The sequence below is a fragment of the Cinclus cinclus genome, chromosome 5, assembly GCF_963662255.1.
Source record: "Cinclus cinclus chromosome 5, bCinCin1.1, whole genome shotgun sequence".
In the NCBI taxonomy this organism is placed as follows: domain Eukaryota; kingdom Metazoa; phylum Chordata; class Aves; order Passeriformes; family Cinclidae; genus Cinclus; species Cinclus cinclus.
In genome coordinates, this window is record NC_085050.1 from 5,451,492 (window position 1) to 5,465,793 (window position 14,302).

At 46.0% G+C, this 14,302-nt stretch overlaps 1 protein-coding gene across 1 annotated transcript; it reads left to right on the forward strand.

The window, feature by feature from the left end:
* Positions 1-9,273: 9,273 nt before the first annotated feature.
* On the forward strand, positions 9,274-12,250 carry FABP1 (fatty acid binding protein 1). Its single transcript, XM_062493544.1, has 4 exons — positions 9,274-9,340; positions 10,364-10,536; positions 11,571-11,663; positions 12,200-12,250. Exons 1-4 carry the CDS (start codon positions 9,274-9,276, stop codon positions 12,248-12,250), a joined length of 384 nt encoding a protein of 127 aa, XP_062349528.1.
* Positions 12,251-14,302: the final 2,052 nt, after the last annotated feature.

The following is a 14,302-nucleotide window of genomic DNA, read 5'->3' on the forward strand; positions in this document are numbered from 1 at the left end:
CTTAAAGAAGGGTTTGGGTCAGGAAACCCCAGAATTCCCTTGCAAGCACAATCTGTTTGGAACTCGGCTCTGCTCAGCCTCCCAACAGCCCTGTCACACCAACAGGGAAACTGAGGCACAGGAGAGAGAGGTGACATGGGAGAGGTTGTGCAAAAAAATCCAGCTCTTCACAGGGAAGGGCAGTGCATCCCTTTGTTGCTTTTTATTTTAGTACAAGCAGTGTTTTTTGAAGGGCAAGGTCAGCACAGGACTGGTGGCTGCACAAACCCAGGATGCAGCTCAGTACTGGAGAAAGCAGAAGGACTTCAGCCCAGGCAGGCAGGAGCAGAGGTACAAAGAGTGGCTGATAACAGGCTGCTGTGAGCCACAGAGCCCACATCTGCTGCCAGAGACATACCACCTGCCAAAGCACTGGAGTCTGACCCTAAATACATTGCTTCTCTCTCTTTATTCTTATGGTTTTGACTGGAGCAATGAGAAGTATCTCTGGTAGAGAGTGGTCTAGTCACTGCCCTGGGCACTGGTGTGGAAAACAACTTTTCTACACCCAGGATCCTAAAGGACTCTTCCTTGAAGGGTCTTCAGGTAGAGGCAGTAGGTAAATTTCAAGCTCTGGACAGAGCTGCCTGTGAAGGTGTTGCTCAAGTTTAACAGGGCAGATGAAGTCGAGCAGGAAGCAAACAGAAGCATTTTAATAATATATCTGAGCTCAAGCAGTGGGCCAGGGCAGAGCATACCTGTAGGAAATCAGCTAGGAAGGGAGCTACTTACCTATAATTATATAAATCATTTCACCAACCAGCCTGCATCTCCCCACCATGTGTGTGCTCAATATTCCTCATGATGTTGAAAAGATGAAGCCTGAGTCACCCAAACCTGCTGTGGCCCCACAGTCCTCCCTGTACCTGTAGTCACCAGATCCTCTTGGCACACTGGCATGCAGTGGAGTGCTCACCCTGTAATGGAGATCTGTCCCCATTCCAGATGCGGATCCAGGTCTTTTCAGACAGTTCCAGATAAAACAGCAAGGCTGGACCTTGTTCTTCAGGGATTGGTCAGGCTTAAATCGATGGTGAAACCTCCCCATCAACTTTCTTGGAGTCACTGGAAGCTCACAGGTTTACTTAGATGCTGAGGGAAATGGCTGATAACTCCAAAACAGAGTCTCAGCTTCTCAACATACTCCACAGGCAGCTGACACAAGAAATTGTAAGTATCTCTGGACAAAACTGTGGAACATTTGAAATAAAGGAAATAGCAAAAGCTGTAAGATATGTGATTTGCCCCCTCTATTCTCTCCTTTCCTATGGTGGTGTGCCAAGGTGAATTCAGGATTTTCCTTCCTTGCCCATGCAGAGGCAGAGCACACTTGGAGCTCAGCTCAAGGACAAGATCAAATCCATAGGAAGAACTGCACAAACTGATAGTTTTTATTATCTATGGAAGTATTTAATATCACCAGTGTACATTTTTGCAGGAGTCACCCAGCAACCTTAAATGAGACCTCCTCACCTATTGCCACCAGCATGGGCACTTATGCCTCTGGGCATTCACATACCCAATGTCTAATTATTTTAATGTGTGTTTAACTGTGTGAAATGTCTTCATTAATGCATCCAGTGGTTTTTTTCCAAGTGAAGAGCTTACAATGAGATTGATGATTCCTTCAGCATTACATTCATTACATTCCTCTGAGATGCAGGAGCCCTGCAAAAAAAAAAAAAATGGATTACACCAGAATACCTGCTGCTCTGCATCTGCAAAGAGGCTGTTGCCACAGCTCTACCCTGTGTCTATCAGCAGTGATAACCCTCATTAACAAGGTCAGTGGTTAATACTAAGGGTGCAGGGATTGCTGATGTTGCAGTCACGGGTGAGCACAAAACACAGCCTGAGACACAAACCAGGATGGCAGTGCCATTCACTTGGAGAGATTTTCCCATGCTCAGCCCTATGATTTTCATGCATTCAAGTTTAGAATGGCATTTCATTTTGGGTGCAGCTCTGAGGAACCTGGTTTAGTGAAGGGTGTCCCTGCCCATGGCAGGGGAGTTGGAAGCAGATGATCTTTAAGATCCTTTCCAACCCAAACCATTCTATGATTCTGTGATTCATTCTGTGATTCTTTAATATTATTTTGAATTTTTAGAAAAAGAGGGGATGAGTGTGCCCATGCTGCCTGTCAGGACTCATCCACTGCAGCAACAGATGAAGAGCTGGAAAATGTAATAGCCTCTAATTAACCTGGTGTTACTCACTGCCTCCATATTCTTTCTGGGATTTACAGTTCTAAATTCTACTTTGGACCTTGCCCATTCCTGAGCAGTTCATGGTAGTTCATGGTCTCTGGACTTGAATCACCTGCTGTATTTGCAAACACCTTTTTTTTTTCTTTTTTTTTGGAATGCATCATTTTTCATCCCTCCAGGAAAATTTCCTTAGCCTTTCCACCTTCCAAAGGCATCCAAAAGCATGATGAAGACTGAGGAAGCATAAAGATATGTATAACAGCAAAAATTCAATTTTTTTCCCGCACAAATCCCCCTAAAATATCATGTCTCAGCCCCGAGCATTGCAACACTCAAAGACAACCACAGCAAAACTGTCAGCTTCGTGTTTGTTGAGCAGCTTTTCCATCCTCTCCAGCAAAGTGGGCCCTGTTGCATGTCCCAGGCACAAGCGGCACGTTGGGTCGTGTCCCTGGCCCATTTCCCCAGCAGAGCATCCCCGGGAGCGCCGTGGACCAGCGGCTCTGCCGGAGCCACCGGCGAATCCCAAGTCACTAGATGGCGGCAGTGCCTTGTGTCCCAGCATCCTGGAGGAGATGCTCATCCCTTTCCCTGATCCCATCCAGCCTTTCCCACCCTCCCACAGGTCCCTTCACCCTTGGAGTTAACGGTCGCTATCCCAACAAAAGCCAGGAAACACCTCTTCAAAGTTTTGGAGCTGAGGAAAAGGAAGCACGGGCAGTGTCCTGCGGCCAGCCCGAGGGTCGGATACAAAGCTGGTGCAAGAGCTCATCGGGGTAGGAAAGAGGTTCTTCATATTCACCCATCTTCTTCCCAAAGAATTCAATCCTGGGATTTTATTGCCTTCTTTTCAGCACAATCTCTCCTGTCCTAGTGAGACACTGAGAAAAGGGCACACAGAAAGGACCCCAGCTCTCATCTAGGTCCAAAAAGCACCAAATTTAATAAAGAAGCATCACATAACCCTAAGCAGCACAAAAATGTCCCCGAATCTACCAGTCCTGTCTCTGCCCACAAGCTGTCTGAAGTCTGAAAACTGCGCACAAAAGCTTTCAGACATGTAAGTGACCCAGACAGCACCAGGCAGGTCCAGAAAGGCAGTGACCAGGATATCTGGGATTTTGCAATGCCATTTACTACCCTGTGTAGAGTACCTCCCAGTGGAAGTGTATTACATTGACTGAGAAAAATTACAGGAGTTTATCACTGGGTGCTCTTGAAGTTATGTGTCCCCTGCCCTCTCATGTGCAGAAATGTTGACATTCACAGAGAAAACAGGGAGATTCTAGGTAAAAACTGCAAGGTTCTGGCCAGAAATCGAGGTATTTCAGTTCTGCCTTCTAAGAGGCAGACCCACACCTTAGTCAGGCTCAGAATCTGCACCAGGAAGAGGGCTAAGTAAGTTTGCAGAATGTCTGCAGCTGCACAGGCAAATATGCCCCTAGAATTATTTATTTGAACCTCATGTCAATGAGATATGACAGAAATGTATGACTGTAGATAAATTAAACTGCACACTGCTGCATATTTTTTTCAGCAAAAGTGGCTCTTTTCCCCACTTTCTAAATCTGATCTAAACTGCCATTATCTCAGCTGATGTGAGGCAGAACTTCCACATGGATCACCTTTTCTCATCTGCAAATGAGCACATACAGACTTTTCCACCTCTGGTGATTTTGCAGGGCAAGGAGCTGCCAGCATGTCAGCCCTTTCCCCACATCTGGTGCAAAGCTCTTCCTCAGAGCGAGGTGTTTCACAACCAGGTCAAGGACATTTGTGTTGTGGTTTGGTTCTTGTAAGCCAGAGTGCAGGACCCACTCATAAAGGCAGAGCAGAAAGGGAGCTCAAGGAATTGTCCAGACCTGGAACCTCTGGTGGGATATTGGAGAAGCTGTTACCTGGAGAAGGCTGTGCAGTCTGATTCTTCTATGCTGAAGTTTATGTTATACCCCATAGCCACATTTTTTATCAAAATCTGCTATCCCATAGCATATGGGCTCTATGATCCCAAATTAGTGACTGGACAAGGAATATGCTTTATCAGCTTCTCCAGATGACTTTGGGAAAGTCAGGCTCCGTAGTGTGCAAAATGCTCAGGGAGGCACTTTGACTGTAAAAGCACAATAGGACCAAGTGGGACATGGACAGTGGCAATCCTGGGCTTTGTCCACAGTTCTGGTCTTGCTGGCACCACAGCTGTTCCCCATGGAGCACCTCTGTGGCCGTGAACCTGGTGAAAGCTCAGTTGTTGGACTCCATGCAATTCTCTGCCCTCCTTGCAGGTGTGTCCTGCCTCAGCATGGACCCTCTGGGTGGTGCATCACTCTTGGCTCATTGCTTTCCCCAGCCAAGGAGCACTGTCTTCTAGGGAAGGTCTTGAGGGCTATTGCTCGGACTTTCCTTCATTTTATATATAGATTGTTTTATATATAGATTTCCTTCATTATATATATAGATTGTGGTTATTTTATATATAGATTGTGGTTATATATTTGCCTCAGGGAGAGACAAGAACAGGCTCCCCCCCCTCCCCATGCTTGTCCCCCATCCCCCTGAGATGCTCTCCTTAACTAATCACCTGCAAGCCTCTGTGAGGAGTGCTGAGTGAGCCACTCTGCTTGATAAATCAGGATGAAGGGGAGCACAGCTGGACAGGTGAGTACTGTCCTGCAGTGACAGCCAGGTGTCCCTCCAGGACTGGAGTTCATCTGACCACCTGCGGGCACTTGGAGGCTGCTGCTCTTTCCATGCCAACACACAAGTCTCCTGCACTTGCTCAGATGAAGGTTTCCTTACTCCACTGTGTCTCAGGGGTTCTTCATGTGCCTGGATCAGAGGAAGACACTGCAGATGTGTGGTGGGGTCAGATGTACCCTTGGTTAAATCTTCATTGGTTCTGCTTTGGGGCCTCTTCCAGACCTTCCTCACTCAAGAGCATTGACTGCTAATGGCTCCATTTCTTTCCCAACATTTTCTTTCCTTGCCTTGGCACAAACTAGTTCCATAAGCAATGAGCACCATTTTCAGTCCTTTACCCTCACTCCACAAGCTGGGCTGTGGGATGGAGGGCAGCCTCATCCCACCAAGGCCGAGCTGCAAGGACAATATGCATCCTCTGAGGGCACAAACAGAGGGTCCTCGTGCCTGGAGAGAGGCCACAGCGCTGCACCACAGATGTTGGAGGCAAGAGAATGGGAAGTGGGTGGCTGAGCCAGCAGCTTTATTCCTATTCTAAAGCAAGATACCAGCAGCAAAGTCCAACTCTTCTGTAAGTTCTGGTCCCCAGGTGATCATTGATAAGCAGAGCTAAGGCTCTTGTACTATTAGTGATAGAGCTGCCTTGACCTTGAAGAGGCAATACCAGCCCTTTGCTAGCTTTGGTACCTTTGCAATAAGATGACAAGGGCTGAGGGCTGCCCTTCTCTGAATATCAGCATTGATGGAAAGCTTTATCAAGCAGCAGCTCTCTGCACAAGCTGCTGCTTTTGGCATTCTTATCAGGGCTCTGATAATGACATATCTAATCTAAACTTATAGGAAATGGTGCTTGCATGTCTGCAGCTTGGAAGTTACAGTTTGGAGGCAGGAATCTCAGCAGACTGCCAAGGCCACTTTAAAAGAGAAAAATCTGGTAGAGGTGCTGAATTTAATCTCAATGCTGTCTTGGTAACACGGCCCAAAAAAAGCAAGAGGGGTGGAGAGCTCACAGCAGCAGCAGCAGCATCTTATCCATCCCATCCAACCTTTCGAAGCAATGCAGCCATGTGGCCTGATGAGGAAACCTTTGTTCCTCAAGGTTCAAAATCATCATACCAGAGATGTGAAAACCTGGCAGCAGACCAAGTTCCCAGGTTCAAGGGCAGCAGAAATAGAATTACCCAGCAATACTATAGATTGAGACAGAGGGGAGCCCACCTGGGGATCTGTGACTGACAAGCTTGTGACCAAGCTTTTTAAAAAAGTGGCTAATGGTTCTGGGGTGTTCAACTGGACTAGCACTAGAAAAATCCTGACTGAATCATCAAAAGTCCTGGCTTGTAAGCTTCCACATTTGGACCAAGAAAATCCTAGTGTAGAGCCCAGCCCTGGCTTCCCAAAGCACTAAAGTGCTGGGCTCACTGAAGTCTGGGGAGTCACTGGTGGGATAGAGGAGCAAAGTGATAGAGGAGACATGCATCAAGACATTCCCAGACCTCCACAAGGCTGCCAGAGAAGCTCCCCTGGGCTACAGGAAAGTGCCTCTCCCTATACACTGCTTTGGTTGTAAACTTATTTTTGTAGTTCAGAACTTAATTAACAGTTTCAGTTTGAACTAGAGGAGGCAGAGATATATTTTTTTCTATAGGAGCCTTAAACCTCAAAATCTGGACATAATGCCCAACTCAACAAGAAGGAGTGCAGGTAGGAGGGTGGCTTCCCAGACACTGAGTGAAAGAAAGAGCTGAGCTCAGGAATCCCAGGGAAGGGTTGAGGGGATGTCATAAAAGGATGCAACTGCTCCACTGCAGCTATAGAGGTGACAGAGCCAAACTTCTTGATTATGGAAATGCTATAACGTGAGGCACCAGCCACAAATTGCAATTTGGGAGGTTTGGGTTGAGCACCTCTCCTTCAAGATATGGGACTTGGAGACCCAGGAGGAATGCACAGGGAGAAAGAGGAGGTGTGGTTTAAAATTTGGCCAAAACCATGGCTGATCCACTGGTGATATTCTTGCCTGAGAAGTTCTGCGTGTCACTATCTCCAATTCAGGTGCAAAAAGCAGAAATAAGATACATCAGTCTTTTTTTTCTGACAAACTTCTAAGACCCTCTGCTTTATTTTCAAAGCAATTTAAAGACAGAAGTACCTGCTAGCTTCCATCAAGATGTAGCTTCCTCAACAATTTTTGAAAATTATCCATGCCTTTTCTCTTTATACAAACCAGATTCAGGTTTTAGGGTATGGATTTACTTTAATAAAATTATCAGTTTTTATGGCAAATCAGATGCATTTTCTTGGCCCTGGAAAGTTAAAATTATATCATATTTTAAAAGATGCTGTATTCTGTTGGGGATATGTACAGCTAGTCTGAACTTTGCTATTGAGATTAAGTTTATCTCATCTGCCATTTGCTCAGCAGGCCTGGCTTGATAATAACAACCTTGGCCAAATTTCATTCAATAAGTGTTTCTCCTTTCTTTAATATGAACTGCATTTCTTTGCTAAAGAAAATAAAGGACATTGAGCCCAACAGAACACAAAGAGGTTTTGTTTTTGTTCATTGATCAAAAATCAGTTGGTCACATTTCTGTATTATCTAACAGTGATCCATAGTCTCCACTTCAACAATAGCAAATTAGGAGCACAAATATGTTATTCACAGTAAACAGAGAAGAGGATACCTACAGAAAACAACTTGGGTTCCAAATGGGGTGAATTCTCTCATGAGCTGTCCATTTCTGTAAATGGAGAAATTTCTGCCCGGTTACCAAGAGATTTCTGGACAGTTATATTCCCCTTTTAACATTCGATGAGTGACATTCAGCCCTTAGGAGCTTCATCTCCATGAACACTGTGGGCCTGAGAACTCTGCAGTTTTCTCAAGCCTAATCTCTCTCCCCATCATGCAAAGAGAGGTGACCTGAATTGCCTGGAGGAACAGCCAGAGGTCCAGGGCATGAAAATGTGGGAGACACACATGTGCTTCCAGGTGGCCCATGGCCAGAGAACTTGGCTGGCAGGAGGCAGGGATCTACCAGCTCAGGCTGCTGCCAGGACACAGCAAAGGAGGTCAGTCACCACTGTCCCCATGAAGAGGACACTGGAAAGGGATATGTCAACACAACCCCATGTGACACTGGGCTATTCACCTGAGGCAGGCATAAAAATGAAATGCAGTTCCTAACGTGACATCATTCCTGAGGGGATAAAATCGGAAAAAACCAAAAACCTGTTTGGAGAAATTGCTGAGTCAATCCACCGCTCCATGAATGCTCTCTGAACCTGTCTGGCTCCCTCCATGGTGCCTCCATGGATGATGTCCCTATGGATTTTCCCCTTCCCAGCCAAGGACAAAGGTGCAAGCTGACTTTGTGAGGGAGGAGGAATTCATTGAGGCAAGAGCCAAGCCAGGGAGACCAGACCCAGAGGATGGATGCTCGGGTGCCATGAAGCAATCTGGGACAGGGCTGGAAAAGGAGCCCAGCTCCGAGTCCTGCTTTGGAGGGAGGAATCAGGCTCAGCTTGGAGGCTGCTGCTGGCCCTTCTTCTGATGTGGCACTTGGGAGAATTGCAGCTCCAAGGGCTGGAATGCTTCTTCAGTACAAGACTGACTGTGGCTCCTACAGGAAAAGGAGATGAAAGTGGTTTGGTAGATCAGTAATGGCACCAGCTCTCCATCCACACAGGACCATAGAGGTGGAGCCTGATTCAAACTGCAGTCTTCAGGTGGGCCAGTGCAAGGCCGGGAATTGATTTGGAGTATTTTTCTTAGAGGACAGCAATGGGTTTGTGCTGCTGATCCATCTGGGTTACACCAAAGCTCACCAGCACAGGTCCATGAGTGAGTCAGTCCCTGACAGTGTGCAGCCACTATTCTGCCAGTGCTAAAGACCCACCAGTGACCAGAAACTCTCCAGTGTCAGCTCCAGGGGACACACAGTCACCACATTCTCCTCCTCCAGAGACGTGCTTCCAGACAACAAACTCATTAAATGATTTGGCTTGTTCCTCTGATAATGAGCCTCTTTGCACAATTATATTTTTTTAATCATTTGTTTATGGATGCCACATTGCGACCTCCATAAAATGTATTTTATGGGGTTTTCCCTGCCCCCACATTGTAAATTGTGGTCTGTAAAATGTAGAGCAATTTATCACTGACCATTGCCCAGCTTTATGTTAATGTTTGAACATGCCCATAAACCAATTACATCATCTTACCCCTGGCCAACTTTAAAGGCAGAAGGATGATATAAAACCAAGCTCTGCTTACCAGCAAGGTACCTTCTCTTGTGTTAGGAGCACAGAGAGCCTTTCCACCATGAGCTTTGCTGGAAGATACGAGCTCCAGTCCCAGGAAAACTTTGAGCCCTTTATGAGAGCCCTCGGTAAGTGCCTGCATGTGCTATGTGCTGCTTTGTCTCCTCAGATCCCACTGATTTTTGGGAGCCAACTGTACTGCTGTGCTGATGATGTAGATTGAGGCATCTCTGAGATTTCCTATTTCTGTCTGTCACCTCGTAATCATTGGGATTTTAAATGTATTTGTGTGGAGATGTGATCTCACAATAGAAGAGAAAGCATCTCTGTCTGTGGCTGGAGCTCAAGAGATGATGGGTGAAGTTTTATGGCTCGCAGGAAGTCAGTCCTGACAGGTTCTGCAGCCACTGGCCAGTGTGGCTCATTCTGCACACATGTGATAAGCCAGCAGGACTTTGGTGGCTTAGGGGCACTGCAGATCTGCTCCATCAGGCTGTAAAATTTGAGGGAAAGCAGGACACTGCTCAGTCGCTGTGCTGCTATGCTGCAAAGCCTCACATCCCACCGTCCACCAGAGAAATAGTTGCTGTTGTTTAAATGTTAAATGATGAATGTGTCTGATAGATTTCCACTTGTGTCTCTGACAGGGAATGTGGTCCTGCAGGGATCCAGGGGGCTTTGCACTATTTCTGCACAGTTATGTGCCAGAAGGGCTCTACCTGTCAGATCACCTTCAGGCTTTGGGAGAAGACTTTATAAGCTGGTTCTGAGGAACCCTGAAACTCATTAAAAAAACACTTTTTTTCCTTTATTCTGTCTTGATTTAATCTCATTTTTCCTTGCCTGTCTGCGAAGGAAGGAAAGTAGGATTTATTCTTAGACAGGGAGGTGATGTTTGTGCTCCCAGTCAGGTCAGCAAGACATGGGACATGTCTAGTTCCCACACAAAATGACAGTATTAATCTTCCTCCCCAGAAGACTCAGGGATATATGGCTCTTAGGGAAATGTCATCATTGTAAGGTTTTCCACACTGGAACAGAAATTTTCCCAACTGTAGGTCCACAAATCGTGCTACACTGATTTGTTCAGTGGCAGCAATCTGCCCACAGATGGCTCCATCGTTCACTCAATGTCTCTTGTTCCTGGGCAGGGCTCCCTGAGGAGGAGATCCAGAAGGGCAAGGACCTCAAGAGCATCTCAGAAATTGTGCAGGATGGGAAAAAGTTCAAGGTTACTGTGACTACTGGCTCCAAAGTGGTGAAAAACGAGTTCACCATTGGGGAGGAGAGTGAAATAGAGCTGCTGAATGGAGAGAAAGCAAAGGTGAGTGAGCAGTCCCTTTTCTGCCAGGGTTGTGGGGGCTCAGGGACATTAAATTTCCTTTCCAGCCATTTCCTCTGCGTATGAGCAAAGGGACTGACTATACCACAGGTGTTAATTAATGCATTGCACTTCCTGCAGAAGAAGCCTTGCATTTCTGAATCTATTTGTATATTCACTTTGGAAAACACCAGAATCCAGTGTTTTAATATCCCATTTGGATAAGGGGGATAAAGATGCTTTGGTAAAAGTTTTTGACAAAAAGAGTTCTGAAAGATTTGAGGTGGAAAAGGATTGACTTTGTGTCATGTTGAAACACAAAACACACCTCTGCCTTGATTTTGTTGACTCAAAGGTAGTGCAGGAAAATCAGATAATGAATCATAAACCAATAAATCTCTCCTTTTAAGTCCCAGTAGCTGTTAGCTTCTCTGCTAGCCTTTCCCACTGCTTCAGGTTACCCTGGGTGAGATGATTTGGCAAGGAAAGGAGTTATCACCCTTAAATTTGGGTCAGCTTTCATTCCTGGACATTAATTTCCAGTGGTTCATAGAATGTCAAGGCAACACCACTGGTGAATACAGCCTCTCATCTCTGCCTCAGGAGAAGATGGAATTTCAGGGACTTCTGAAAGCAGGAGGGATGAAAACCAAAGAAATGCCCCGTGAATGGGGCTCTGAGAGCTGTATCAGATGGGTCATAATTTCCAGCATCACTGCACTCCCTTTGGCACAAACCATGGGAAAACAGTTATTAGAAGAGTTTTAGCCTCTGTGTAGCAGCAGCTCAAGGGCAAAGGAACACATCTTATAGCTGGGCAAGACAGATAAACAGAAATGGGCTTTGCTGTCTTGTTTATTTGATTAATTTCATTGACCAGTGACAGTTGCCCTGGGGGTGCTGGTGCTGTCTGTAGCCTTTTCAGATGTGCAGCTGAGGTGGCCCTTCAGTCCCCTCCTGCTACGGCAGGGGAAGGACAAAACGCAGGGGTCGAGGTGGTCTCCAGCAATAACACAAATGCTTCTGTCTTTCACCAGGTTGTTGTGCAGATGGAAGGTAACAACAAGCTGGTCACACAGGTGAAAGGGATGAAATCTGTCACGGAGGTCAACGGAGACACCATCACCTACGTAAGTGTAGAAGGGCAAAGGCTGGAATAACAGAGCTGCCTCGGGGGCCAGGCCCTAGCAAGCTACAGAGGCACTGGGAGGAGCTGGAGCAGAGCCCGTGCTTGCACACAGGCTCTGCAGCCAGGAACCGAAGGCAGTCTCAGTTCATTAGGGTATGATCCAGAAAGTACTTCTAAGACCCCAGTTTAGGCTCAGCTGTTCAAAGTTTCAGGTAATAAGGGCATGGTCTCACCCACTCAGAGGATCAGGTGTGTGTCAGGGCTTGGCTCTCTTAGAGAAGAAAGGTGAGACAAACTGATCCCAGCTGAGGGATGCCAGCTTCCCTACCTGCTTTGGGGTATTCATGAAGAAATCCAAAGCTTTAAAAGTTCAGTTTATAGGAGATAAACTGGGCCTCAGTTCTGATTTGCAAGACCAGATCCTAAGTAAAATTTGGAGCTAAATACCATGGTGATCCTTAAGTGTGCCTTCCCACTTGAGATATTCAACAATTCTACAAATTCATAAAACGTTAACACTTTCAATTTCTTTTTCAGACAATGACCATGGGTGACCTCACCTTGAAGAGAGTCAGCAAGAGAATCTAGAAATCTTACACATAGTTTACCATGTAAAATGTGTTCATTAAAATAAAATTTTTACTGAAGCCTCTTCATTGTCATCGACATTTTCACTGCTGCTATAAATAGACACAAGCCTCCAAAGCTCATGGAAGAAATGGTAGAAATTGGGCAACAAAAACTGAGCTAAGGGTGTGCTGATGTTGGGGAATGGAGCTGAGACAGGGCACAGGCTCAGGGCCACTGAATGACACATGGTGATGAACATCCTTCCAGCCCTTTCCTGGGGACAGGTGCCAGCATTCTGCTGGGGGTGCCCCAGTGGGTCCTGCACCCATGGCTGATCTGGGCTGGGGAGCACTGGTCAGGAAAAGGGGTGTTCCCTTTCCTTACAGACATGGCCAAAGTGATCAGAGTGACCAGCTGGGCCAAAGAATTTGGGATGGTTTAGGTGGAGTCAAGGAAGCACCAATGATCCTGTTTGGAAAGCTGCCTTGGGAAAGAAACTAGCATAGGCTACCAGCTTCTGTCTTCATCCTCACACCTCTGCAGTAGGATCCAGCCCTATAGGCTCTGGTCACCCCATCCCCATCTCCTCCCCACCCCTCCCCACCAGCAGGAGGGTCACAGCTGCCTTCAGGTATTCAGTGTGTGTTTCACCCCAAGCTGCACCTGATAAATTGGGTTGAACTGGAATTAAACACTTATTCCGGGCTGAAAAACAGGTTTTCTTTCCTGGCAGGAAATGGGCTGGTTGTTCTCAGTGTAGAAAGAGGGAGCAACAAAGTCATCTCCTGCACTCCTGCTTGTCACTTCAGACCAAATGCAGATGTGGTTCTCTGCTGCACACAGGAAAGGAAACTCTTCCCTCTTATCTGCCTTTTCCAAGGCTGGTGCCAGGACTCCTCTCTGTCCAGGGAAGGTTTTCATATTACAGATCAGCATTGATCCTCATGCCAAGAACTGAACCAATATGGATTGTCACATAGGGCAGCAGAGGCACCTCACAGACAAATGGAAGGGTTTAGCTAAACAGTGCCTAAAAAGCAGATGTTGGTCTTAAGTCAACTCAGATCTGGAGAAACAGCAGCAAAAATCACTGAGAAATGTCAAAGAGAAAAAAACCTGGTTTTAGTTTTTTTGCTATTGTGCTGAGAAGCAGATAGGGGATTCTTGAATAAATCTTTTCCTCTCCTGGCTGCCACTGAAAGTCTACAGGAAATCAGTTGGATTTTGAGACATATGGGCAGACAACATGTACTTTTTTTAAATCTAGAAATCCAACTTCAGCCATTAAACTTTCCCTTAGTTCTGTTGGCAGTCCACTGGCAGCTGATCTATGGACTATGCCTTTTTTTATTCAGTGCAAAATTGATTAAATACCTAAGTTAAAAGGCAGGTGTTTTAAGGCATCAGAGCCCCCAGGTCACCCTAAAGATGAACAAGTGTGGATTCCCCTCCCTGGAAACTGTTTGTCCAGTTAGAACGATCCACACAGCCAGTGGACCAAACTACAGCAACTGGCTTCTGCCATGGCCCTATGTCCATCACTGCAGACATTTTCTGATTTGTAACTAAGGAGAATAATTTATCTCAATTAACTTATCTTGATGTAGGAATTCCAGTTAGTCTCACTTGCAAATGGCCTACAGTTTGATGCTGGGCCAGCTGCAAAATAATTTCCCAGAAGTTTATGACCAGAAAAATAAAATTTAACACAAAACACCATCTGTGGGTCTTGTTCAGTTTGCATTCATTGCCCGTATGTGTACACGACACTTCTTGGAACTGACTTCCCACTTCTATCAACCCATGGACACCACTGGAAAGAAATTATGTCATCCCAAGGAAGAGGTAGAAGCCCTCAGGAAAAATCAGTCAAAATTTAACAAAGGAATTCAGAATCAGTACATGTTGAGAGAAACAGGCAACCAATAAAAATGTAAATAATTTTATAACAGGGCTTTTTGTTTTGATTATTTAATGCCTTAGTGGTAGAAAAATGGATATTGTTTCTGCCAGGACCTCTTCTGCTTTAAGCCTTCAGAAGAGCTTTCAGGATGCTCCCCCAGCAGGTCC

Coding starts and splice junctions, on each gene's coding strand:
- FABP1 (XM_062493544.1), top strand. CDS start 9,274: ATGAGCTTTGCTGGAAGATACGAGCTCCAGTCCCAGGAAAACTTTGAG. Junction 9,341..10,363: donor GCCCTTTATGAGAGCCCTCG/GTAAGTGCCTGC, acceptor GTTCCTGGGCAG/GGCTCCCTGAGGAGGAGATC. Junction 10,537..11,570: donor TGAATGGAGAGAAAGCAAAG/GTGAGTGAGCAG, acceptor GTCTTTCACCAG/GTTGTTGTGCAGATGGAAGG.